This window comes from Pseudorca crassidens, chromosome X, assembly GCF_039906515.1.
Source record: "Pseudorca crassidens isolate mPseCra1 chromosome X, mPseCra1.hap1, whole genome shotgun sequence".
Lineage (NCBI taxonomy): Eukaryota > Metazoa > Chordata > Mammalia > Artiodactyla > Delphinidae > Pseudorca > Pseudorca crassidens.
The window spans coordinates 79,082,254-79,109,333 of NC_090317.1; the positions used below are offsets into that span (position 1 = coordinate 79,082,254).

The window sequence follows — 27,080 nt, forward strand, 5'->3', positions numbered from 1 at the left end:
TTTATTTCTGATCTGATCTTTATGATTTCTTTCCTTCAGCTAACTTTGGGGTTTTTTTGTTCTTCTTTCTCTAATTGCTTTAGGTGCAAGGTTAGGTTGTTTATTCGAGATGTTTCCTGTTTCTTAAGGTGGGTTTGTATTGCTATAAACTTCCCTCTTAGAACTGCTTTTGCTGCATCCCATAGGTTTTGGGTTGTCGTGTCGCCATTGTCATTTGTTTCTAGGTATTTTTTGATTTCCTCTTTGATTTCTTCAGTGATCACTTCATTATTAAGTAGTGTATTGTTTAGCCTCCATGTGTTTGTATTTTTTACAGATCTTTTCCTGTTATCGATATCTAGTCTCATTGCGTTGTGGTCAGAAAAGATACTTGATACAATTTCAATTTTCTTAAATTTACCAAGACTTGATTTATGACCCAAGATATGATCTATTCTGGAGAAAGTTCCATAAGCACTTGAGAAGAATGTGTATTCTGTTGTTTTTGGATGGAGTGTCCTATAAATATCAGTTAAGTCCATCTTGTTTAATGTATCATTGAAAGCTTGTGTTTCTTTCTTTATTTTCATTTTGGATGATCTGTCCATTGGTGAAAGTGGGGTGTTAATGTCCCCTACTATGAATGTGTTACTGTTGATTTCCCCTTTTATGGTTGTTAGTATTTGCCTTATGTATTGAGGTGCTCCTATGTTGGGTGAATAAATATTTACAATTTTTTTTACTTCTTCTTGGATCGATCCCTTGATCATTATGTAGTGTCCTTCTTTGTCTCTTGTATTAGTCTTTTTTTATAGTCTATTTTGTCTGATATGAGAATTGCTTCTCCAGCTTTCTTTTGGTTTCCATTTGCATGGAATATCTTCTTCCATCCTCTCACTTTCAGTCTGTATGTGTCTCTAGGTCTGAAGTGGGTCTCTTGTAGACAGCATATATATGGGTCTTGTTTTTGTATCCATTCAGCCAATCTGTGTCTTTTGGTGGGAGCATTTAGTCCATTTACATTTAAGGTAATTATCGATATGTATGTTCCTATTCCCATTTTCTAAATTGTTTTGGGTTCGTTATTGTAGATCTTTCCCTTCTCTTTTGTTTCTTGCCCAGAGAATTTCCTTTAGCATTTGTTGTAAGGCTGATTTGGTGGTGCTGAACTGTCTCAACTTTTGCTTGTCTTTAAAGGTTTTAATTTCTCCATCAAACCTGAATGTGATCCTTGCTGGGTAGAGTAATCTTGGCTGCATGTTTTTCTCCTTCATCACTTTAAATATGTCCTGCCAGTCCATTCTGGTTTGCAGATATTCTGCTGAAAGATCAGCTGTTAACCTTATGGGGATTCCCTTGTGTGTTATTTGTTGTTTTTCCGTTGTTGCTTTTAATATGCTTTCTTTGTATTTAATTTTTGACAGTTTGATTAATATGTGTTTTGGTGTATTTCTCCTTGGATTTTTCCTGTATGGGACTCTCTGTGCTTCCTGGACTTGATTAACTATTTCCTTTCCTGTATTAGGGAAGTTTTCAACTATAATCTCTTCAAATATTTTCTCAGTCCCTTTCTTTTTCTCTTCTTCATCTGGAAACCCTATCATTCGTATGTTGGGGTGATTAATGTTGTCCCATAGGCCTCTGAGACTGTCCCCGGTTCTTTTCACTCTTTTTTCTTTATTCTGCTCTGCAGTAATTTGCATTATTTTATCTTCCAGCTCACTTATCCGTTCTTCTGTCTCAGTTATTCTGCTATTGATTGTATCTAGAATATTTTTCAATTCATTTATTGTGTTTTTCATTGTTGTTTGTTTCTTCTTTGGTTCTTCTATTTCCAAGATTTTGGATTATCTTTACTATCATTATTCTGAATTCTTTTTCAGGTAGACTGCCTATTTCCTCTTCATTTGTTAGGTCTGGTGGGATTTTATCTTGCTCCTTCATCTGCTCTGTGTTTTTCTGCCTTCTCATTTTGCTTATCTTACTGTGTTTGGGGTCACCTTTTTGCATGCTGCAGGTTCGTAGTTCCCTTTGTTTTTGCTGTCTTCCCCAGTGGCTAAGGTTGGTTCAGTGTGTTGTGTAGGATTCCTGGTGGAGGGGACTAGTGCCTGTGTTCTGGTGGATGAGGCTGGATCTTGTCTCTCTGGTGGGCAGGTCCATGTCTGGTGATGTGTTTTGGGGTGTCTGTGGACTTATTATGATTTTAGACAGCCTCTCTGCTAATGGGTGGTGTTGTGTTCCTGTTTTGCTAGTTGTTTGGCATAGGGTGTCCAGCACTGTACCTTGCTGGTCGTTGAGTGAAGTTGAGTGCTGGCGTTGAGATGGAGATCTCTGGGAGATTTTCGCTGTTTGATATTATGTTGAGCTGGGAGGTCTCTTGTTGACCAGTGTGCTGAAGTTGGCTCTCCCACCTCAGAGGCACAGCACTGACTCCTGCCTGCAGCACCAAGAGCCTTTCATCCACACAGAAAAAGAGGAAAAGGGAAAAAAAAATTATAAATCTTGCTGTCAAAGTCCACCTCCTCAATTTGGGATGATTCGTTGTCTATTCATGTATTCCACAGATGCAGGGTACATCAGGTTGATTGTGGAGCTTTAATCTGCTGCTTCTGAACCCTGCCTACTTTCTTTCACAGGCCAAGCATGTTTCTGCTTTAGGACCATTGCACTGGCTAATCCCTCTGTCTGGAATACTCTTTCTCCAGATCATTGCATGGCTGACTCCTTCTCAGGTCTCTAATCCAATGTCATCCCTGAAGAAAATCCTTTTCTGACATCCTAACTTAAACATTTCTTCTTCTGCCACCACTCTATTCGATTATCTTCCTTTTAAAAATTTTATTTATTTTTAAAAATTATTTTGGGGTGTAATTCATTTACAGTGTTGTGTTAGTTTCAGGTGTACAGCAAAATGAATCTGTTATACAAATACATATATCCACTCTTTTTTAAATTCTTTTCCAATATAGGCCATTACAGAGTATTGAATAGAGTTCCCTGTGCTATACAGTAGATCCTTACTAGTTATCTATTTTATATATAGCAGTGTGTATGTGTCAATTCCAATCTTCCAATTTATCCCTCCCCCTTCCCTTGCCCCCTGGTAACCATAAGTTTATTTTATACATCTGCAACTCTATTTCGGCTTTGTAGATGAGTTCATTTGTAGCCTTCTTTTAGAGTCCATATATAAGTGATACCATATATTTGTCTTTCTGTGTCTGACTTACTTCACTTAGTATGAGAATCTCTAGGTCCATTTATGTTGCTGCTGGAGTAATATTCCACTGTATATATTACCACATCTTCTTTATCCATTCCTCTGTTGATGGTCATGTGGTTTGTTTCCATGTCTTGGCTATTGTAAATAGTGCTGCAATGAACATTGGGGTGCACGTATCTTTTAAAATTACGGTTCCCTCTAGATATATGGCCACGAGTGTGATTGCAGGATCATATGGTAGCTCTATTTTCAGTTTTTTAAGGAACCTCCATACTGTTCTCCATAGTGGCTGTACCAGTTTGCATTCCCACCAACAGTGTAGGAGGGTGCCCTTTTCTCCATTATCTTCTTCTAGTTTTTTTATTGGCCTTATCTCTACCTAAAATTATCATATTTATTTGTTTGTTTTCTTTTCCATGATTATTGTCTCGCACCTCCCACTAGAAACTAAACTTCATGAGGGGAGCACTAGAACATAGTGGTTAAGAACATGGCTTCTGGAGTCGGACTGTCTAAATTCAAATCCCAGTTCTGCCACTTATTAGCTGAGTGACCCTGGGAAAGTTACTTAAATTCTCTATGTCTCAGCTTCCTCTTCTGTAACATGGGGACAGTAATAGTAATACTTCATAGGGTCGTTGCAAGGGTTAAACTGAATTAATACATGCAAAGCACTATATCCCTAGTGCCTAGAAGAGTGTCTGGCATGTAGCAGGTGCCTAAGAAGTATTTAATGGCTGATTGAATGAATGAATCCTGATGCCTCCTGCTCCTTCCCTCCTTTCCTGTCTAGTTTCCCCTCACGACTCTTCCTTCAGGAAGCTTTCCCTGACCGTTCTCTACTTTCTAGGACTAAGTTGGTTCTCCTATTTTGTGTGCTCACAGAACCCAGACTTCTTGCAATCCTTAATTGCTGCATATAGTTGTATATTTATGTGTGTGCGATCTTTTTAATAACTGGTCTTTTTAACTACAAGCTTGGTTAAGGAGGGGCCCATGTCTGTCATATCTACTATGGGATCTCTGCTGCCTAGCATAGTGCCTGACACAAAATGTACACAATAAATATTTCTTGGCTGAATGACTCAAAAACTTTGGCTCATTTTTCTCTTAGAAATGCTGATTAAGAAACATGACTTGAGAAATTCAGTATTTTGCAGCACTTTTAAAATTAATTTTTATTGGAGTATAGTTGTTTTACAACGTTGTCTTACTTTCTGCTGTTCTGCAAAGTGAATCAGTTATATGTATATATATATTCCCTCTTTTTTAGATTTCCTTCCTATTTAGGTCACGACAGAACATTGAGTAGAGTTCCTGTGCTGTACATTAGGTTCTCATTGCTTACCTATTTTATATATAATAATGTATATATGTCAATCCCGATCTCCAAATTCATCCCACCTCTCCCCTTACCGCTTGGTAACCATAAGTTTGTTCTCTACAACTGTGTTTCTATTTCTGCTTTGCAAATGAGTTCATCTGTACCATTTTTCTAGATTCTACATATAAGTGATATTATACGATATTTATTTTTCTCTTTCTGACTTACTTCACTTTGTGTGACAGTCTCTAGGTCCCTCCATGTCTCTGCAAATGGGACTATTTCATTCCTTTTTTATGGCTGAGTAAGATTCCATTGTATATATGTACCACATCTTCTTTATCCATTTCTCTGTTGATGGACATTTAGGTTGCTTCCATGTCCTGGCTATTGTAAATAGTACTGCAATGAATATTGGGGTGCATGTGTCTTTTTGAATTATGGTTTCCTCTGGGTATGTGCCAAGGAGTGGGATTGCTGGGTCATATGGTAGTTATATTTTTAGTTTTTTTTTTTTTTTACATCTTTATTGGAGTATAATTGCTTTACAAATGATGTGTTAGTTTCTGCTTTATAACAAAGTGAGTCAGTTATACATAAACATTTGTTCCCATATCTCTTCCCTCTTGCATCTCCTCCCTCCCACCCTCCCTATCCCACCCCTCCAGATGGTCACAAAGCACTGAGCTGATCTCTCTGTGCTATGCGGCTGCTTCCCACTAGCTATCTACCTTACATTTGGTAGTGTATATATGTCCATGTCTCTCTTTTGCTTTGTCACAGCTTACCCTTCCCCCTCCCCATATCCTCAAGTCCATTCTCTAGTAGGTCTGTGTCTTTATTCCTGTCTTACCCCTAGGTTCTTCATGACATTTTTTTGAGCTATTTGTAATGAGGTGGATAGACATAGAGTCTGTCATACAGAGTGAAGTAAGTCAGAAAGAGAAAGACAAATACCGTATGTTAACACATATATATGGAATTTAAGAAAAAATATTTTTAGTTTTTTGAAGAACTTCCATACTCTTCTCCATAGTGGCTGTATCAATTTACATTCCCACCAACAGTGCAAGCATGTTCCTTTTTCTCCACACCCTCTCCAGCATTTATTGTTTATAGATTGTTTGTTGATGGCCATTCTGACCGGTGTGAGGTGACACCTCATTGTAGTTTTGATTTGCATTTCTCCAATAATTAGTGATGTTGAGCATCTTTTCATGTATTTGTTGGCTATCAGTATGTCTTCCTTGGAAAAATGTTTATTTAGGTCTTCTGCCCATTTTTGGATTGTGTTGTTTGTTTTTTTGATATTGAGCCGAATAAACTGTTTGTATATTTTGGAGATTAATCCCTTGTCAGTTGCTTTGTTTGCAAATATTTTCTCCCATTCTGACTGTTGTCTTTTCCTTTTGTTTATGGTTTCCTTTGCTGTGCAAAAGCTTTTAAGTTTAATCAGGTCCCATTTGTTTATTTTTATTTTCATTACTCTAGGAAGTGGGTCAAAAAGGATCTTGCCATGATTTATGTCATAGAGTGGTCTGCCTATGTTTTCCTGTAAGAGTTGTATAGTATCCAGCCTTACATTTAGTTCTTTAATCCATTTTGAGTTTATTTTTGTGTATGCTGTTAGGGTGTATTCTGATTTCATTCATTTACATGTAGCTGTCAAGTTTTCCCAGCACCACTTATTGAAGAGACGGTTCTTTCTCCATTGTATATTCTTGACTCCTTCGTCATAGGTTAGGTGACCATAGATGCGTGGGTTTATCTCTGGGCTTTCTATCCTGTTCCACTGAGCTATACTTCTGTTTTTTGCTAGTACCATACTGTTTTGATTACTGTAGCTTTGTAGTATAGTCTGAAGTCAGGGAGCCTGATTCTTCCTGCTCTGTTTTTCTTTCTCAAGGTTGCTTTGGCTATTCAGGGTCTTTTATGTTTCCATACAAATTGTAAATTTTCTTGTTCTAATTCTGTGAAAAATGCCATTGGTAATTTGATAGGGATTGCATTGAATCTGTAGATTGCTTTGGGTAGTATAGTCATTTTCACAACATTGATTCTTCCAATCCAAGAACATGGTATATCTCTCTACCTGTTGGTATCATCTTTAATTTCTTTCATCAGTGTCTTATAATTTTCTGCATACAGGTCTTTTGTCTCCTTAGGTAGGTTTATTCCTAGGTATTTTATTCTTTTTGCTGTGATGGTAAATGGGATTGTTTCTTTAATTTTTTTTATATCTTTCATTGTTATTGTATAGGAATGCAAGAGATTTCTGTGTATTAATTTTGTGTCCTGCAAATTTACTAAGTTCATTGATTAGCTCTAGTAGTTTCCTGGAGGCATCTTTAGGATTTTCTATATATAGTATCATATCATCTGCAAACAGTGACAGTTTTACATCTTCTATTCCAATTTAGATTCCTTTTATTTCTTTTTCTTCTCTTATTGCCATGGCTAGGACTTCAAAAACTATGTTGAATAAGAGTGGTGAGAGTGGGCAACCTTGTCTTGTTCCTGATCTTAGAGGAAATGGTTTCAGTTTTTCACCATTGAGAATGACATTTTCTATGGGTTTGTCATATATAGCCTTTATTATGTTGAGGTAGGTTTCCTCTATGCCCACTCTCTGGAGAGTTTTTTCATAAACGTGTGTGAATTTTTTTTGAAAGATTTTTCTGCATCTATCGAGATTTTCATATGGTTTTTATCCTTCAGTTTCTTAATATGGTGTATCACATTGATTGATTTGCGTACGTTGAAGAATCCTTGCATCTGTGAGATAAATCCCACTTGATCATGGTGTATTATTCTTTTAATGTGTTGTTGGATTCTGTTTGCTAGTATTTTGTTGGAGATTTTTGTGTCTATGTTTATCATTGATATTGGCCTGTAATTTTTTTTTTCTGTGACATCTTTGTCTGGTTTTGGTGTCAGGGTGATGGTGGCCTTATAAAATGAGCTTGGGAGTGTTCCTCCCTCTGTATTTTTTTTTTTTCATCACGTTTTGAAAGGCAATTCAGATTGAAAGCTATTGTTGCATCTCTGCCTCCTGTCTTAATTCAGTTCATTATTGAAACAGAGGGAAAGATGTATGAATTCAAACATTCTGGCCTCCACTCTTTAAATTTTGATCTGTTCCCTGAAAGTATCAAGAAGAAACTGGCTCACTTCCCCTTTGCTAACTCCTTACATTTTAATGGTATTCATCCCAATATATCCTGCCTCCTTACCTGTTTCTTAGTAATACGGAGAATATTGATCCTGATAGGACTAAGCTATTTTATTCCCACCACTTCAAATCAATGAACTTTTTCTAATAAAATAACACATTATAACTCAGTGCTAGCACAACTCCAAAATATTCTCTCATCTGTTACAGCCTTCTGATCAATCGAGAGTCACTGAACACCTCTTACTATATGACTACCAGCTTGGCTTGAAGATACTGTTTGAAGTACTGTTTCAGGAGCAAGAGCAGAAGGTATGGTTTCTTTCTATTCCCCTCTCTTTACCTGTAACATTTACCTTCCTCTCACTGCTAGCCTGATTTCTTACAACTCAGCAAGGTGCAGGTGAGACACCTGTTATTAAAGATGTCAAGAAGCCAAGACAAATCCATGAAAGCTACAAGGAATGGACCATTTTCTTAATTGGATACTTTAACTGTTACAAATAGCACAAAACTTACTCCAAGCTCCAGATGCTTCCAGGGCCCCTTCACCTAGATTAATTGTCATCTACCTTTAATGTCCTTGGATTGGGAGCATGGAACACACTTGGCCCTCTACAGGCTCCCTTTATTGGGTGTAATTTCTGGCCCAAGTAACAGAGGAGTTTGTATTCCATTGGGGTAGCAGCAGCTTGATACGGGTAATGTGGGGCTATGGGAAGAGCACAAGTCCCTGAGTACAGGGCTCTGTTTCTGCATCAGACAGTCTGGGTTTACCTTGGATAAGTCCATTGCCTCTCTTGGCCTTGTTCCTCATCTGTGAAATAGGGTTTTGGTGAGGCTTGTTAGACATTTGCCAAATTACTTTGAAAAATTGTATTGTAAACCTATTAACACATTTAACTGAAACAGATACAAAGCTATTTCTAGACCCTTACCAGACATGTGAACACAGAATGAGGTAAAGATTCTAAGAGGAAGTGGATGGCAGAAGAAGAGAAATTAGTTTTAAAACCTCAGAGGCCATTCCTAAATTTTTCCCTCCACATCCCCATGCACACCTTCCATTTCTCTTCAAACAAGAGTTAACTTATAAAGTGATATTTTGACATAAATGTATACATTTAAGATGCCATTTTACTTTTGTTCTTCTTATTTTTTCATAGATATTCGCAAGTCCCTTGGTCCAACCTGAGCCCAGGCTCTAGCTTTGTAACTTACTTTGTGGCCTTGGCCAAGCCAGTTTTCCAGAGTCAGTTTTCTTCCTTGTAAAAACAGATAAATCTACTTATCCCCTTCACAGAGATTGAGAGAATGAAATGAGGGACTGTACATACAGCTCTCAGCACAGTAGCTGATACATACCAGGTACTTACATGGATCTGTTCCCTTCCCCCTCCTCTTATAGAACAGGGCTGCAGCAAATTCTTGGCTCTGGACTCTAAGGTAGAGTAGCTCAGACCCACAGTCTTTCTGACCAACCAACTCAATAGTCTTCAAACGCCTGCTAGTGACACTACAAAACAAGGATCTTCAAGATCACAAGGAAACTGTTAGGCTGGACACCATGGAGACTTTCCTGGTTGTGAAAGTTATTATGTCTGGGATCCAAAGAAGAGAAGGGCTTCAGCTCCTTCCCTAGAAAACTCTTAAAATCAGTGTGGATATCCAGAATGTCATGAGACTCATGTTCTACTATTGTCCCACTCCCCAAAATATCAAGCCCTGTATTTAGCACTATCTTGGAAAGATCTCACTGACTACTTACAATGGGCCTTTGAGGTGGGGCTAAGTAGGTCTATTTTTCAGATTAGGAAACTGAGGCCTAGAAAAAGAAAGGACAAGATCAATCAGAGAGAGCTCCAGCTTACTTTTAGTTGAGTGAGTCAAAGTCCTCTATGTGTCCAAAACCCAGCTCTCTGGGCCTCTCCATTCTCTCTGAGCAATTACCTCTTCTTACATGCTCTCATCTCCTCCCAGTCATTCTCCGCTTTGCCTCTAGAGTTACCTCCCTAAGACATCCTTCCAACCTTATCACTCCCGTGCTTTGAAACATAAAATAACTTGGCATTATTTAGCACACTTAATAAATGTGTATTGGATGAATGTGTGCCTATAGGATTAAATCCAAACTCTATTTTGGATTAAGTTAAAGGTCTTTCACATTCTGGTTCCAACCTAGCTTTTCTAGGTACATCTCCCATTTCTCTTTCCCACCTCCCCACTCCATATATGAACCTTATGTTCCAGACACCTTGGCTCACTTGTTCTTTCCTTTCTATATGTGTTGTGCCCTGTCCTGGAAAGTCAGTCCTCCCCAGTGGACTGGAAAATTCTCAGTTATATTTTGAAACCTATTTACATCTTCTCTGCTCAGATTACACTTTATCCATTTCTGTATTATGACAGCACAATGCACTGTAATTAATGGGTTACTTTTCTTTCTCTCCTGCTCCTCAAAGGCAAGGACTTGCTTCTATTTATCTTTGCTTCACCCAGTGCCTCCCCCAGTACTTCCTTCGTTGACTGACAAAATTTGAACTCAGTAACTAGAATGGATGGAGAGCTGAAAGGAACGTGGTCAACCTCTCCCCATCCTTCAGCCTTTGCAGCTGCTCCCTCCTCCCTTCCACCTCTTCTCCACCTCCACCTGAATGCCAAAGCCACGAGTTCCCAGACAGCTGCCAGAACACTCAACCTCTCGCTCGCACGGGCCAAACGAATATCACTATTCCCTTGTACTCCTCACGACCTTTGACACAATTATCTGTGACAAATTGACTTAAAGTGCAGCTGCAGGAAGAGAAACAGGAATGTCTCGCTTGGCCTTCTGGGAGTTGTAGTCCTGCAGACCCCCGGGCTGCCTGGCTGGTCCTGGAGCTGCGGACTACAGCTCCCAGGCCTTCTCCATGTCCCTACCGCACAGGCTCAGAGCCCCATGCCGGGAGGAGGTGGTTACATTGTGTCTATTGTATCCCTGGGCTTGTGTGTTTGTACATTTCTCAGGACGTGAAAGTGAGAGTGAAAAGCATGGCAGATGAACAAGAAATCATGTGCAAATTGGAAAGCATTAAAGAGATCAGGTAAGTGGAACTTTGCAGCGCCCTCCCAGTCCCCTCCGAAGCTACCTAAATCCCTGACTGCGGGAGAGGGCTGCTAGCTACGGAAAGTGTCTATTGTTGGGCTACTTGCGGAGGGGGACTGAAAAGGATCCCATTCACCACGGTATTCAAGGATGGGAATGAGGCAGGGGAGAATCGGAACTGAGACTATCAGAGAGAGAGAGAGAGGCAGACAGAGAAACAGACCTACCGAGAGGAATCTCTTGCCAGATGTGTCTGAGAAAGCCAGATGCAGACACACGGTGTAAGTGTGTTTGTGTTGGGGGGGGGAACGGGGGTGGGTGGGTGTTGGTCCAAAGACAGCTTTTTGCTTCTTGGGTGGGAGTTGGGGGAATGGCATTCTTGGACACATTATTTTTTAAAGTGTTTGTAAGATCCAAGGTGTATTTGGCTCCTTGCTCTTTAGGTGTCTAGATTTGTTTCTTTCAGTCTTCTGTTCAACTTCAGGACCTCGAGCTCCGGCGAGCCTTTTGAGAGCAGAGTCTAACACATTGGGGCTGGTGGCGGCTGCTGGGGGCTGCAGACTGGGGATGCGGAGGAATCCCTTGCAGGCCAGGACAGGGAGGACAGAGAGCACTCGCTCTTATGTATTTTTTGCTTTCACTTACCACTTTCTACCTCTCCTACCCGGTGCTTGGGAAGGGGGATGGGAGTGATGGAGACTGGGGAGGCAGTTGCCACCTGCAACAGTTGCTCTCAGGCCCCAGAGGTGATGGGCGAATGGGCGGGATGCAAAGTGCGTGTTGCCTGCGTCCCCTACCCCTTTTCTCCAGGAGTGGCACTGGCTAGGCAATGATGCTGTCCTTGCTCAGAGCACAATAACGCCAGTTGAGTGGACTGCCTGGGCTAATACCAGGCCTTCCTTCACCCACTCTTCTCTGCCAGAACCCCCTCCCCGCCACCGACCCGACTCTGCCTCGGCTTCCACCCTCCTTCTGAGGGTGCCCTGGGTTGGGCCGTTCCCTTTAGTGTTTTCCAGGAACCTGAAGAAAAATGAGGGAGGATATCAAGTGTGTCCCTTTAAGAAATAAGAGTTTGACCAAGAGATTTAACTCTTGGAGTGAATGCCTTGGGTGAGACTCACACAAGATGGTGGTGGTGGGGAAGCACCTTGGCTTTTTTGTCCTTTGCAGGGGTTATATTTCTACTTCTGCTGGAGATAAAAGGAAGGGACTATTATTTATTGAGCCCCTGGTGTGCCAAGCCGCTTGACCTACTATTGCGCATTCGGCTATCTGAGAACTTCCTACACTTCCTTTACAACTGGGAAAATGGAGGCTCAGAAAATTTAAATAATTTCTCCAGAGCCAAACAGTTTGAAAATGCCAGATTTTGACAAGAACCCAGTCAATTTGTGTGCAGAGGCTCTGTTCTTCCCACTCTATCCCTTCAGGGCCTAGGAAAAGGTAGACAGGGTTTATATTGCAATTTTTTTTCTGCAAAAGAATCAGGATATAGGGAGTGAGACACCTTGGTGCAGGAAAAAGTCAGCTGTCATAATAACAGTGCAGCTAATAAGAAACTTATGCCTGCAAGTGAAGAGCCGAGACTTATTTTTACCAGATTTTAAAGGAATCCCTACCCAACCCCAAGGGAAGGAACAGTTGGGAACAAGGAAAAGTGACCCCTTCTAGTATAGACCAAATGGGGGGCCATGGCTTCGACCCTCACCAGTGTTAAACCTGGCATTCCTACCACTACTAGCTGGGATGGGATCCTAAGAGGCCTAAGAGAGGCCAGAACTCTCACCCTCAACCAGCAATAACAAAGATCCTCTCCCCAACCTGGATGTCAATCAGAGACCCAGTGGAGAACCTGGACTTGTACTGCCCCTCTTCCCTGCAAAAGTAGCACATCAGAGGAGGCCTGCAAAGACAAAAGTGTTAAGAGAGATCCAGAGTGTCCAAATTTAATTGAAAAAAAATTACTTGCCATACCAAGATTATCAGTTTCAGTGGCAAGAGGAAGTAAACAGATGCCAGGGTTGAGAGGACACAGAGGTTGGAATTATCTGACAAGGATTTTAAAGCAGCCATCATAAAAATGCTTCAGGGAGCAATCACAACACACTTGCAACAAATGATACAATATAAAATCTCAGCATTTAAATAGAAAGTCTCAAAAAGAAATATAAAACACAAGGAAGAACCAAGTGGAAGTTTGAAAACTGGAAAAAAATCTCTAAAAACTCAATGGATGGGATCAACAGCAAGATGGAGAAGACAGAGGAAAGAATCAGACAACTTAAACATAAAACAATAGAAATAACACAGTGTAAAAACACAGAGGGAAATTAAATGAAAAAAGAAGAAAGAAAGAAAGAAAGAAAGAAAGAAAGAAAGAAAGAAAGAAAGAAAAAAGAAAAGAAGGAATTGAGCAGAGCCAGATCCTCCAGACTTGTGAGACTATAACAAAAGATCTAACAGTCATGTCAACAGAATCTCAGAAAGAGAGGAGAAATAAGGCAGGACCAGAAGTACCTGAAGAAGTAGTGGCTTAAAACTTTCCAAACTGAGCAAAGGGCATAAATTTCTAGATCCAAGTAGCTAAGCAAACACCATCAAAAAGGCCCAAAGAAATTCATACCAAGACACATCATAGTCAACCTTCTGAAATCAGAAGCAGAGAAAAGATGTAGGAAACAGCCAAAGAGGAAAAACATCTTACCTGTACCTTCAGGGAAAAGAAATAGAAAGTCAGCAGATTCCTCATCAGAAACTGATGAGGCCCTAGCAGGAAGTAGCACAACATTTTTCAAGTGCTGAAGGAAAAGAACCGTCAACCCAGAATCCTATGTGCAGTGGTAATATCCTTCAGGAATAAAGGGATAATCAAGACATTCTCAGATGAAAGGAAACAGGGAATTTATCAGTAGGAGGTCTACCCTATAAGAATGAAAAAAGTAAGTCTTAAAACAGAAAAGAAACAATAAAAGTAGGAACCTTGGAAGAAAGAGTACAGTTGGCAAAAACATGGGTACATACAACAGAATTTCTTTTCCTCTTGAGTTGTATGAATCCTGTTTGATGATTGGATCAAAATTTATTACACTGTCTCATGTGGTTCTGAATGTATGTAGAGGAAATAGTTAAGACATTTATGTTATAAGCAGGGAGTATAAAAGAATGTAAAAGGGAGGTAAATTTCCATCTTACTTATCCATTTATCTGTTGAAGGACACTAAGAATTCTTCCATATCTTGGCTATTGTAAATTATGCTGCTATGAACACTGGGGTGCATGTAACTTTTCGAATTAGTGTTTTCATTTTCTTTGGATTATATACACAGGAGTAGTATTACTGGATCATATGGTAGTTCTATTTTTAGTTTTTTGAGGAGATAAATTCTGTATGTTGTCATTTATATGTGGAATCTAAAAAATAAAACAAATGAATGAACATAGCAAAATACAGAAACAGACTCACAGATATAGAGAACAAACTAGTGGTTACCAGCAGGGAGAGGAAAGTGGGTGAGGGGCAAGATAAGGGGTAGGGGATTAAGAGAAACAAAATACTATATATAAAATAAATAAGATACAAGTATTGTAAAACACAGGGAAATAGTGCCAATATTTTATAATTTCAAATGGAGTATAATCTATAAAAATATTGAATCACTATGCTATACATTTGAACCTAATATAATATTGCATGTCAACTATGCTTTAGTTAAAAAAATTATAGATATATCAAAATGAAATTTGAAGAAAATGTTCAAGTCACCCACAGGAAGGCAGGGCAAAGAAAAGAGAAAAAACTAAATCAGAGAGAAAAAACAGGTAACAGAAAATAAAATGACAGACTTAGCCTTAACATATCAATAATTATGTTGAATATAAATGGTCTAAATACACCAATGAAATGACAGTCGATTTAAAAACATGACTGAACTATATGAGAAAGGGTCAATCCATGAAGAAGACATAATTCTAGATGTGTATGCACCAAAAGTGATTTAAATTAGCCTTCTTTTGATAATTTTACAGTAATATGCAAACGTTATATCACTTGGTTTAAGAACTGAAAATAGGAAAAGTATTACAAACACAACTCGATTTTCACACGTGGACCAGTAAAACATGTATGAGAGGTGGAGAGAAGGAAGGGGTAGAAGGAACTGGAGAAAGGAACTAACATTAGTTGAACACCTACTGATTTAAAAGCTCTTAGCTCATTTAGTGTTCAACTCTTGCTAATGGAAATCTGTGGTAGGAATTATTATCCCCATTTTACAGATAAGGATACTAAGGCTCAGGGAGGTTAGGTAACCTATCTATGGTCACACAGCTAGGAAAGGAAGAGAGAATGTATCCTCTTATTCACATGGCATATGCATTTCAACAAATGCTGATAATCTAATTAAGCATTATTCACAGTTCTTCAACTGCTCTAATCCTAAATCCCTCAAAGTTATAAACAAAGCAGCCTATTTCTGTTAAAAAAATAATTTTACTTCTGTACTGAAGTAGCAGTGATGAGGATAATATCACCCAAAAATCTGATTAAGTCAAGCTAAGAGTCAGACACACCCCCAGGCACAAGCACAGAAATATACACATTCATAGTGACACACATTCATGTACATACACACTGATGGCAGAATTTGAAGTGGAAAATGTCTCAGGAATGGATTCTTCCACCACAAATCATTCCCCACTTCTGACTCTGACCACATGCTCACAGCCCTGTCTTTCCTCCTAACCCCAACCACACTCCAACACTATGCTGCAGACCTTGGGCCCCAAGTCCCACACTGGTCTATTTTGCCCATCAATTTCTTGGGCTTCCAAGTGGTGATGAAGGAGCATGTGGATATGTGGAAAGGAGAAGGAAAGAATGGAACAAAAGAGGAGAGATGGAAAAGAGAGAAGGAAAGGAGAAGAAGCCATGAGGTAAAGAAAGTGAGTGTAGCCACTGCTAGAGCAACCAGAGGCCTTCACCAGCTCCCCAAATACATACTAATATTTCCTTAACATGCACATGCCATTCATATACACACATTGCACACATCCATGCCCTAGTGCACACATATCCATACACAATAAACTTTCCTCACTTAAGAAAGGAAAAACTCATTTTGGAAGTAAATATTGTAGCATTAAGTAGGTCCTCTTAAGTCTTTTCCTTAAGTCTTCTCTTTTTCTCTCTCTACACATTCTCCTGAGTTACCTCTTATACTCCTACAGCTTCAAATATTATCTTCATATCTCCAGTCTCTACCCTCTAACTTCCTTCCAAGCTTCAATCTGATATATCCCACAGTCTACTGGGCTTGTCCACCTGGTTGTTCCACAGACACAGCTGAAGTCAATCAACTCTTAAGACTTTGTCTCTTCCTGCCCCAATCCAGCTCCTCCCACTAAACCACTTGTTTAATGCCATCATTCTCTGCACAGTTACCTCAGATTGAAACCTGGATATTGATGCTGATTACCCTTGCTTTGTTATAACTCACATTTGATCAGTTAGCAAGTCCTACCTTCAACATCTGGCTCATATTCATGCCCCACTCTCAACCTCCACACTCACTGTCCTGTTTTAGGCCTTCATCATGACCAACCTGGATAATTATAATATTGTATCGCTTTCTACCTATAGAATTGCTTTCTTGTCTTCAGTCTGCCCCCTATTTTTAATTCCATCTACACTGCTATGAGAACTAGCTTCCTAAAGCACTGGGGTTACTATGTTATTCCTCAAACACATTCACCGATTTCCCATTGCCTGTAGCAGTATTTTTCAAAACACAGATCATGAGCCATTAGTAGGTCATGAAATGAAGTAGCTGCTAGTAGGATTTGTAAAAAAAAAAATTAAACAAAATAAGATAGAAAATATCAGCATACATTGCATAAGAAATGGTAGGTATTCTCTGTGGGAACTTTTGTTTCAGTTTTCTATCTGTGTTTGTGTGTATTGGGTCACAATATAAGATTCATTTATCATTGTAAGTCATTTCCTACTGTATGTCCATAAACATTTGCCTATAATTGTTGCCATGGCATTCATGTCCCTCTCCCCCACAAGTCTGTCCCAGACCTACCTTTCCAATCTTATCTACTACCTCTCATTTTCATTCACCTTATTCTTTATCCACACAGAAGTTCCTCACTGTTTTATATATTTCCATTTTTCCATGCCTTTGCTAATGTCGGTCCTTCATTCTTTTTTTTTTTAATTGGGGTATTGTTGCTTTACACTGTTGTGTCAGTTTCTGCTGTACAGCAAAGTGAATCAGCTATAAATATACATATATCCCCTCTTTTTTTGGTTTCCTTCCCATTTAGGTCACCACAGAGCACTGAGTAGAGTTCCTTGTGCTATACAATAGGTTCTCATTAGTTATCTATTTTATACATATTAGTGTATATGTCAATCCCTATCTCCCAATTCATCCCACATCCTCTTTCCCCCCTTGGTGTTCATACATTTGTTCTCCACGTCTGTGTCTCTATTGCTGCCTTGCAGACAGGTTCATCGGTACCATTTTTGTAGATTCCACATATATGCATTAGTATACGATACTTGTTTTTCTCTTTCTGACTTATTGGGTTGGCCAAAAAGTTCATTCAGGTTTTTCTGTAAGATGTTATGGAAAAATCCGAACGAACTTTTTGGCCAAAACAATACTTCACTCTGTATGGCAGTCTCTAGGTCCATCCACATCTCTACAAATGATCCCATTTCATTCCTTTTTATGTCTGCATAATATTCCATTGTATATATGTACCACATCTTCTTTATCCATTCATCTATCAATGGCCATTTAGGTTGCTTTCATGACCTGGCTATTGTAAATAGTGCTGCAATGAACATTGGGGTGCATGTGTCTTTTTGAATTATGATTTTCTAAGGGTATAAGCCCAGTAGTGGGATTGCTGTGTCATATGGTAATTCTATTTTTAGTTTTTTAAGGAACGTCCATACTGTTCTCCACAGTGACTGTATCAATTTACGTTCCCACCAACAGTGCAACAGGGTTCCCTTTTCTCCACACCCTCTCCAGCATTTATTGTTTGTAGACTTTTTGATGATGGCCATTCTGACCAGCATGAGGTGATACCTCATTGTAGTTTTGATTTGCATTTCTTTAATAATTAGTGATGTTGAGCATCTTTTCATGTGCCTCTTGGCCATCTGTATGTATTCTTTGGAGAAATGCCTATTTAGGTCTTCCACCCACTTTTTGATTGGGTTGTTTGTTTTTCTGGTATTGAGCTCCATGAGCTGTTTGTATATTTGGGAGATTAATCCCTTGTCCATTGCTTCATTTGCAAATATTTTCTCCCATTCTGAGGGTTGTCTTTTCGTTAAGTTTATGGTTTCCTTTGCTGTGCAAAGGCTTTTAAGTTTCATTAGGTCCCATTTTAAAATTTTTGTTTTTATTTTCATTACTCTAGGAGGTGGACAAAAAAGATCTTGCTGTGATTTATGTCAGAAAGTGTTCTTCCCATGTTTTCCTCTAAGAATTTTATACTGTCAATTCTTATATTTAGGTCTTTAATCCATTTTGAGTTTATTTATCTGTATGGTGTTAGGGAGTGTTCTAATTTCATTCTTTTACATGTAGCTGGCAGATCCCTCTTTCTTAATGCCCTTCCCTTATTCCAAGCCTGTAAATCCTACTTATTCTCCAAGGAAGATCCAGAGCAAACACCATCTCTTTTTCAAAACCTCAAATTCTCTAGTCCAAATGAATCACTTACCCCTTTGGGCTCTCACAGGGAGATTTATTATAGCACTCAAGTTATTCTGCCTTATGGTAAAGTTTTTCTCTTTTTTTTTTTGCAGTACACGAGCCTCTCACTGTTGTGGCCTCTCCCGTTGTGGAGCACAGGCTCCGGACACGCAGGCTCAGCAGCCATGGCTCACGGGCCCAGCCGCTCTGCGGCATGTGGGATCTTCCCGGACCGGGGCACAAACCCATGTCCCCTGCATTGGCAGGCAGACTCTCAACCATTACGCCACCAGGGAAGCCCCCTATGGTAAAGTTCTGAATTGACATGAGTCTGTCTTCCTTCCTTCCTTCCTTCCTTCCTTCCTTCCTTCCTTCCCTCTGTCATTGTTGTGGCAGCTTCAGCAGGCTCCACTATCACCTCGCTTGAAAACTAAGTCAGCTTTGGCCCCAGTGCTCACTCAACAACAAGTCACAGAACAGCTGGCAACTCTGGGACTTAGGGATGGGCAAGTCAAGCCAATTCTGACTACAGGAGAGAGAATGCAAGGGAGTTGACATTTGGTGCTAAGCTATAAGAAAGTCTTCAAGGTGAACTTTTCAAAGAAAACTTCTTTTCCAACAGTAGCTGCTTTTCCAGATGCACAAATAGATATTAAATGGAAGAACGCTTGGTACTTAGGCAATGGTCTCATCAGACTAGAGTAGGCAGGAAAAGCTGGCTCCTTTTTTTTCATTCAGTTACATTTACCAAGCACCTGTTCTAGGCCATACACAGGGCTGGGATATTCTCAGAGTCTAAGATGAATTAGACCTCTTCTCAAGGATCTTAGAATCAAGGTGAATAGCTCTGATCTCTCCCCTGAGTTCTGTACTGACATATCCAACTTCCCACTTAACCAACCCCACTGGATATATCACTGGCACCTTAAACAGACCCCAACAGAACTGTCAACTTTACCCGCATCCCCACCCCCACTCTCCTTTCCTAGTCTCCCCCATCAGTAGTAAATGTCACCCCCATCCCCAAATCTGGAATCATTCTTCATTCTTCCCTCTATTACTCCATGTATCCAAAACACTAGCACAGTGGTTGTCAAACTTGGGCGTGCATTAGGCTCCACCTGGCGGGCGGTTGAAACCTAGATTGCTGGGTCCCATCTTCAGAGTCTCTTATTCGGAAGGCCTGAGAATTTGCATTTCTAACAAGTTCCCAGGCAATGCTGTTGCTGCTGGTCCAGGGAACACACTTGGAAAAACCACTGCATTAGTAAGACCTGGCAGATTATGCCTATATAATATATTCTGGATCTGTCCACTTTCCACCATTCCCTTAGCTCATCAACAAATCTGGGCAGTTTTCCATCCAACTCTGCTAGCCAGTGTCTTCACTTTGTCTGCCCATCCTCAAGTCCTACAGGTCCCAGCTTTCCTACTCTGCTTGTTGAGTGAGTGTTGGGGCTAAGTCACTCCTTAAGCTGGGTGACAGTTGAGCCCGCCAAGTTTGTCCCAGGAATAGATGATCCATTGCCCTAGAACCTCTCCTGCTCTCTATCCTTCCTTCTCCACATTAGTCAGCAAAGAGCCATTGGAAAGAAGTTAGCCAGCTGAATATTTTTGTCTTGGTCCAGGACTCTGTCTGGAGAGGCTGTGGCCTAGGGAGGTCAGGAATCTTCATTCAAGATTTAAGTAAGACTGTAGCCCCAGTGATTGTGGAAAACCCTAAGGAAGTATTCTGTGGATTTCCTGGGATTCCGTGGCCATACCAGCTGCGCCTTAGCCTCTTGGGAGGATTTCATTAGGACATTTTCCATATAAAATTGGGTCTTTAATGACTTGGATGCTTTCCTCACTTGTAGGGCCAAACATTCCACAGATTCCATCTCGTGGAGGCATCCAACAACTCTTTGCAGGGCTACACTGAGTCCTACTTCTCAGGTAGATAGAATTTCCAAGCTTCCAAGAGGTTCCATGATGTGCCCTATTTCACCCTTAAAATTGGTGACTGACTGATCCAGGACAAGATTCACCCCATTGGCTTGTTTTCCATGCCTTGAAATAAATCATATGAGGAAAGTTCCTTGGTATGGTGAAAAGGTCATCAGGTTCAGCACACTGGATTCTGCACTTCCTGGCTTTGTGATGTTAGGCAGGTCACTTTACTTCTCGCAGCCTCAAATTCTTCATCTGTAAAAATGAAGCTAAACACACCTAATTATGTGGTCATGATGAAGATTAAATTAGATAGCGTATCAAGTGCCCAGCACAGTTGCTGGAACATAGTAGACACCAAAAATAGATAGATAGATAGATAGATAGGTAGATATTTTTATTAAATAAATCCTTTCTTAACACCCAATTCCTTCCCAGTTTCTGGAACTTATACACTCTTAGTAAATGTTAACTGAATGAATTAAAGCCCCCCACCCATGGTAATATCTTTCTTTCTCTGAGACTACTGAGATTACAGTCAGTACCCTGGACTTACCACTTATTTGCATTCATTATTGTCACTCCAAATGTAATTGTTGAGCCAAAGCAGTGTGCTAGATGACATGGAGTTTACAGACAGAAATATGGCATGGTGTCAGTTTCTAGAAGGCTCTTATATATATAATTATCCAGATTTCAAATTGCTTCATTTGAAAGTCTGTACATGTAGAGGACTCAGAGGACCATAGCTGCATGCTCTTGGGCTAGTTCCTTTCCCATTCTGGACATTTGTTTCTTCATTTCTGAAATGAAGAGGATAGATTTTATTGGTGGCTTTGAAGTAATGTTCTGAGGAGCCCTGGGAGTTGCAGGGAGGTGTATCAAGGGCCACTCTGGTAGAGTCAGGCAGGGTTGGATTTGAGGAGAGAATAAAGACTCTGGGACCCACTTCCACTTGAACCATAATAGTTATGATTTGATCTATTTTCTATATTGGACCACAATCAATAATTTTACTTGAAGGAAGGGGTCTTCTCTTCAGTCACCCCCAGGATCCAGCACACTGTTGGGTAAGTGGCACTTGCTTAATACATTTTTTTTGTCTGCAAGATTGATAGAAAATGAAAAGAGAAGGAAGCTGTTATGTGTGTATGCATTTAAGCAGTGGCTGGCATAATGCCCACTCTGTAGATCTGTGAAAGAAACAACCTTTTACTTACATTTAATCTTAGCCCAAACTACCCAGTTGCTGGATAGAGCATGGAAGGCTGGGCATTAAATCCTAAGCCTGAACAGCATGGTGTAGACAATCAACCACAAGGGTAACAAGTCCCCATTTCTTTTTTTCATCACTAACCCACTTCCCATTCCTCCCGGGTACCTCATTTGTCCAAATCCATTTAAAATCTGTTTTATTTACACAAGACTTTTGACGAATCACTCATTTTCCTGGGAAAACAGGAGCAGAGGGGTACAAAGAGCTTAGAATTTGTGTGTTTAGATTTAATTCTGGGTACAGTAAGAAGACATTGGAGGATATATTTTTAACAGCTTTATTGAGTTGTGATTTACATACCATAGAAACCATCCATTTTTGGTATACAGTAAGTTCCCTACACGTTGTGAACTTTCAAAGATGCAAACCTGTGTTCACATGTCCAATCATGTAAATTAGTTCACGTGTCTGACGTGCATTGTTATGTGGGCGCATCTTCTACAAGTGGTTGTACTTTTGTGTACTTTACTGTACAGTACTGTATAGAGCACAGTAGTAAGTATCTTTATTTCAAGCCCAGGATGTCCAGAAGCGTAAAAGCAGCAGTGATGCAGCTGATACTGCTAAGAAGCACCAAACGTTGTACTGTACTACTGTACTTTTCAAGGTACTGTACTGTAAGATTAAAAATGTTTATTTTTTGTGTTTGTTTTCTATGTATCATTTGTGTGAACAGTATTATAAACCTATTACAGTACTTTTCTATATAGCCAATTGTGTTAGTTGGGTACCTAGGCTAACTTTGTTGGACTTACGAACAGATTGAACTTACAAACGTGCTCTTGAAACGGAACTTGTTCATATGTAGGGGACTTACTGTACAATTCAATGACTCTTAGTAAATGTACAGAGTTGTGCAACTATCACCACAATACAATTTTAGAACATCCCCAGCATCCCCAAAAGAGCCCTTATGCCCAGTATCAGTCCATCTCTCTTCCCATACACTGGCCTAGGCAACCAGTAATATATATTCTGTCTCTATAGATTTGCCTTTTCAGGACATTGCACATAATTTAGCATATTGTCTTTTAGGCTCATACACATTGTACCATATATCAGTATTTCTTTCCTTTTTATTGGCAAACAGTATTCCATTGTATGGATATACTGCATTTTGTTTATTCACTCACCACATGAACATTGGGGTTGTTTCCACCTTTTGGCTCTTATGAATGCTGCTCTGAACCTTTACATATAAGTCGTTGTGTGGAAATATGTTTTCATTTCTCCTGGTTAGATTCCTAGAGTGAAATTTCTGGGTCATATGACAAGCATGTGTATAACTTTTTAAAATAATGCAAAACTGTTCTCCAAGTTGGTTGTGCCAATTTCCATCCCCAGAAGCAGAGTATGAAGATTCCAATTTCTAATCCTGTTGAACATCTTCTTCATGCATTTAGTTGCCATCCATCTGTCTTCTTTGGTGAAGTGTTTATTCAAACCTTTTGCTCATTTTTCAGTTGGGTTATATATTTACTTATTGTGAATTTTGAGTGTTCCTTATATATTCAGGATACAAGGCCTTCAACAGATACATGCTTTGCAAAGATGTTCTCCCAGTTTGCAACTTGTCTTTTCATTTTCTTAAGAGTGTCTTTTGAATTGCAGAAGTTTTTAATGTTGATAAAGAAGTCTTACTCATCAGTATTCTTTTTTTATGGATTGTGATTTTTATATCACATAAAGAAAAACCTTGCCTAAGCCAAAGTCACAAAGATTTTCTTCCAGAAATTTTAAGTTTTACATGTAGGCCTATAATCCATTTTCACTTAATTTCTGTATATGATGCAAAGTATAGGTTGAAGCCTTTTGCTTGTTTTTGCATGTAGATATCCAGTTGTTTCAGGACCATTTGGTGAAAAAGCCATTCTTTCTCCACAGCATTGCCTTTGTATCACTGTAAAAAAAATCAGCTTTCCATATTTGTGGGTTTATTACAGGACTCTCTGTTCTGCTCCATAGGTCTATTTGTGTATCTTTATGCCTATACTTCACTGTTTTGATTACTACAGCTTTAAAATAATTATTTAAACAGGGATTGTAAGTTCTCCAACTTTGCTATTCTTCTTGAGAGTTGTTTTGGCTACTCTAGGCCCTTTGCATTTCTATGTGAATTTTAGGTTTCACTTATCAATTTCTACAAAAATGCCTGCTGAGATTTTGATAGGATTTCCAAGGTACCACACTGCATTTAGACAGCTTTCTTTTGAATAGTGTTAGCATAGTGTATCTTTTCACCTTTACTTGTTCCCTTATATTTAAAGTGGGATTCTTATAGGCAGTCCGCAGTTTGGTTTGTTTGTTTGTTTGCTTGTTTTTTCCAATCTGGCAATCTGCTTTTTAATTGAGGGTGTTTAGACTATTTATATTTAATATGCTTGTTGATATGGTTAGGTTGAGATCTACCACCTTTTTGTTTTCCATTTATCTCATCTGTTTTTTGTTCCCATTCCCCTCCCTTTATGCCTTCTTTTGGATTAAGTATATTTTATCGTCCCATTTGATCTGTTTTTCTGACTTATTAGATATTATTCTGGTTTTTATTATTTTAGTAGTTGCTTTAGAGTCTATAATATACATCTTTACTTGTCACAGTTTATCTTCAAGTGATCTCATACTACTGCAGATATAGTATAAGAAACTTACAGCACTGTAGTTTTATTTCTCCCTTTCTGCCCTCTGTGCTATGACATTGATGCACTTCTTGGTTTAAACTGTTGGTTATCTTTTTAATGAATTTAAATAATAAGAAAAAGAGTCATTATATTTTTCCGTGTTTGATGCTCTGTATTCCTCTGCTACTATTTTCCTTCTGCTTGAAGAGCATACTGTAACATTTATCATAGAGCAGGTTTGCTGGTGATGTAGCATCCCAACTTTTCTATGTCTCAGAAAGTCTTTATTTCACCTTTGTTTTTAAAAGTTATTTTCAATGTGTAAAGAATTCTATATTGGCAGAGGTTTTTTCTTTTTTTTTCCCCAGTACTTTAAAAATAATATGCCACTGTCATTTGCTTCGATCCTACTTCTTTCCTCTTGGGTAGCATGCCTTTTTTCCTTGGGCTGCTGTTAAGATTTTCTCTTTATCTTTGGTTTTGAGCAATTTCATTGTGATATGACTTGGTGTAGTTTTCTTCCTGCTTCCCATGCTTGAGACTTGTTGAACATTTTGGATCAGTGCATGTATAGTTTTCATCAAATTTGAAACATTTTCAGTTATTAATTTTTCAAATATTTTTCTTTTCTTCCTCCTTCTTCATCTCCAGTTACATGTACTTTTAGCCACTTGAAGTTGTCCCACAGTTTGCTGATGCTGTTTATTTTTTTGACCATTTTTATCTATATATTTCATTTGGGAAACTTTCTATTGGTATGTCTTCATGTTCATTAATCTTTTCTCCTTTATTGTCTAAATTGACTAATGTAGTTTTCACCTCAGACATTGTAGTTTTCATCTCTAGATATTTTATTTGGGTATTTTTCATCTCTCCCACAACTTTACTTAATGTGGCCAGTATTTCCTCAAGCTTTCTGAACATATGAAATGCATTTATAATAACTACTTGTATCCTTGGCTACTAGTTCTATCAACCATGTCATTTCTTGGTTAGTTTTGATTTTTATTCTCAACATTGTGGATTGCATTTTTCCTGCTTCAAATTGCACACCTGGCAAGGTTTGGTTGGATGCCAGACATTTTCAAATTTACCTTGTTGACTGAATATTTTTGCATTCCTATAAATATTCTTGAGCTTCCTTATGGCATGCCATTAAGACACTTGGAATCTGTTTTATCCTTCTGGGCCTTGCTTTTCAGCTTAGTTAAGTGGGACCATATCAGCATTTAGTGTAGAGCTCATTTTCCTCATTACTGAGGCAGAACTTGTCTTTGTACTCTAATGCTATACAAATTGTGAATATTTTCTACCTTTGTTGTTTGGAACAGTCACTATACTCAGCCCTTTGTGGACTCTGATCACTGTTTCCTCTAATCCTTTGAGGTCTTTCTTTCCTTGGCTTCAGGTAGTTACTTTCCTTACACACATGTGCTGATCAATAATTCAGTGAGTACTTGAGGGGGAGCCTCTGAAAATTGTAAGCATTCTCTCTCTACACAGGTCTCCGCTCTCCAAAACTCTTTCCTGTGAACTTGAGTTTCCTTGGATTCTCCAGACTCATATCTCCATTTCCTCAATTGAGGGAGATGGCCAGGCTCTGTCTGAGTTCCCCATCCCTGTCTTGCAGTCTAGAATATTTCTCTAGGCAGTAGGATGGGGCAATCTTCAGGCTCATCTGAGCTTTTCCATCTCTCAGAGATCACTGACCTTACTTGCCTGATATCCAATGACTTGAGCACCACTTTTTTTTCATATATTTTGTCTTGGTGTTTTTGTTTGTTTTGCTTTTAGTTATTTTGCATAGGTGGGTAAATCTGGTCCCTGTTACTCTATCTTGACTAGAGTGGAAGTGAAAGTTATTCCCCAAATTTGGTTTTAAAGGACCAGATTTCACCATTTAATACACACATATTTTATATTTTAAAAATCTAAAGTCAGGATGTGTCTTAAATACAATTCTACCTTACAACTGCCATTGGCCAAGAGGGAATTGTGTTATTGTTCATGCATTGGCACATGCGAACTTGGCCATGGCTGTTCATATTATCATTCCTTCAATTGAATTATGTGCATGATTATCACTGTATGTGTTGAGTTTAATTGACATTTAAAGTATCTTCAAAACGAGTTCATCATGGTTTTCCCTTGAAATAAAAAGTTATTGTGTATGAGAAATGACTCAGACTAGAAAAGTCTGATTAAAATAGTGTCTTAAGTCAGTCTACCAGAGCTCTTTCAAAAACTATTAAATGAACATTTAAATTAAAAGAAAACATTTTGTCATAATATAATAGGTAGCATTTTTCTCTTAGTAGTCCATAAGATAATGTGTACCCTATGTCCAATGGCATTTTAGATTCAATTAAATACAGTAGCCAATTAACTGGGATGTTTATTGGTAAAGCTAATCCAACTTGCTTCCAAATTAACAGTGGTTAAAACAAGACAGAAGTTCACTTCCCTCTCACATTATCAGTCTGGGAACAAGTGACCTGTGGGTTGTGTGGTTATTCCATGTTGGGGACTCAGGCCCTTTTTATATTGTTGCTTCACCATGTGCAGGGTGTAGCCTTCATCTACAGGGTTGAAGATGACTTGATGTTGTGTATACATGTTAGGCAGTGGGAAGAGGGCAAAGGAGAAGTGAATGTCACACTCCTTCCCTTTAGGGTCACAGCCTAGATGTTGCACATATCACATGTGTTTTCATCCCACTGGCCAGAACATTGTCACATGGCCACAAACAGCTGCAA

General features: G+C 39.1%; 1 protein-coding gene across 4 annotated transcripts in view; it reads left to right on the top strand.

The window, feature by feature from the left end:
- The first annotated feature begins 10,582 nt into the window (after nucleotides 1-10,582).
- Nucleotides 10,583-27,080, top strand: part of ZC4H2 (zinc finger C4H2-type containing) — a 35,963-nt gene continuing 19,465 nt past the window's right edge. Inside the window, exons 1-3 of one of the 4 annotated variants that reach the window (XM_067722555.1) lie at nucleotides 10,604-10,781; nucleotides 21,454-21,500; nucleotides 22,222-22,313. In XM_067722555.1, coding sequence (XP_067578656.1) covers nucleotides 10,736-10,781; nucleotides 21,454-21,500; nucleotides 22,222-22,313 — 185 coding nt within the window. In that variant the 5' untranslated portion in view covers nucleotides 10,604-10,735. Of the gene's footprint in view, nucleotides 10,782-21,453; nucleotides 21,501-22,221; nucleotides 22,314-27,080 lie in introns of all 4 variants that reach the window. The other 3 variants (XM_067722556.1, XM_067722557.1, XM_067722558.1) reach the window with 3 other exon arrangements.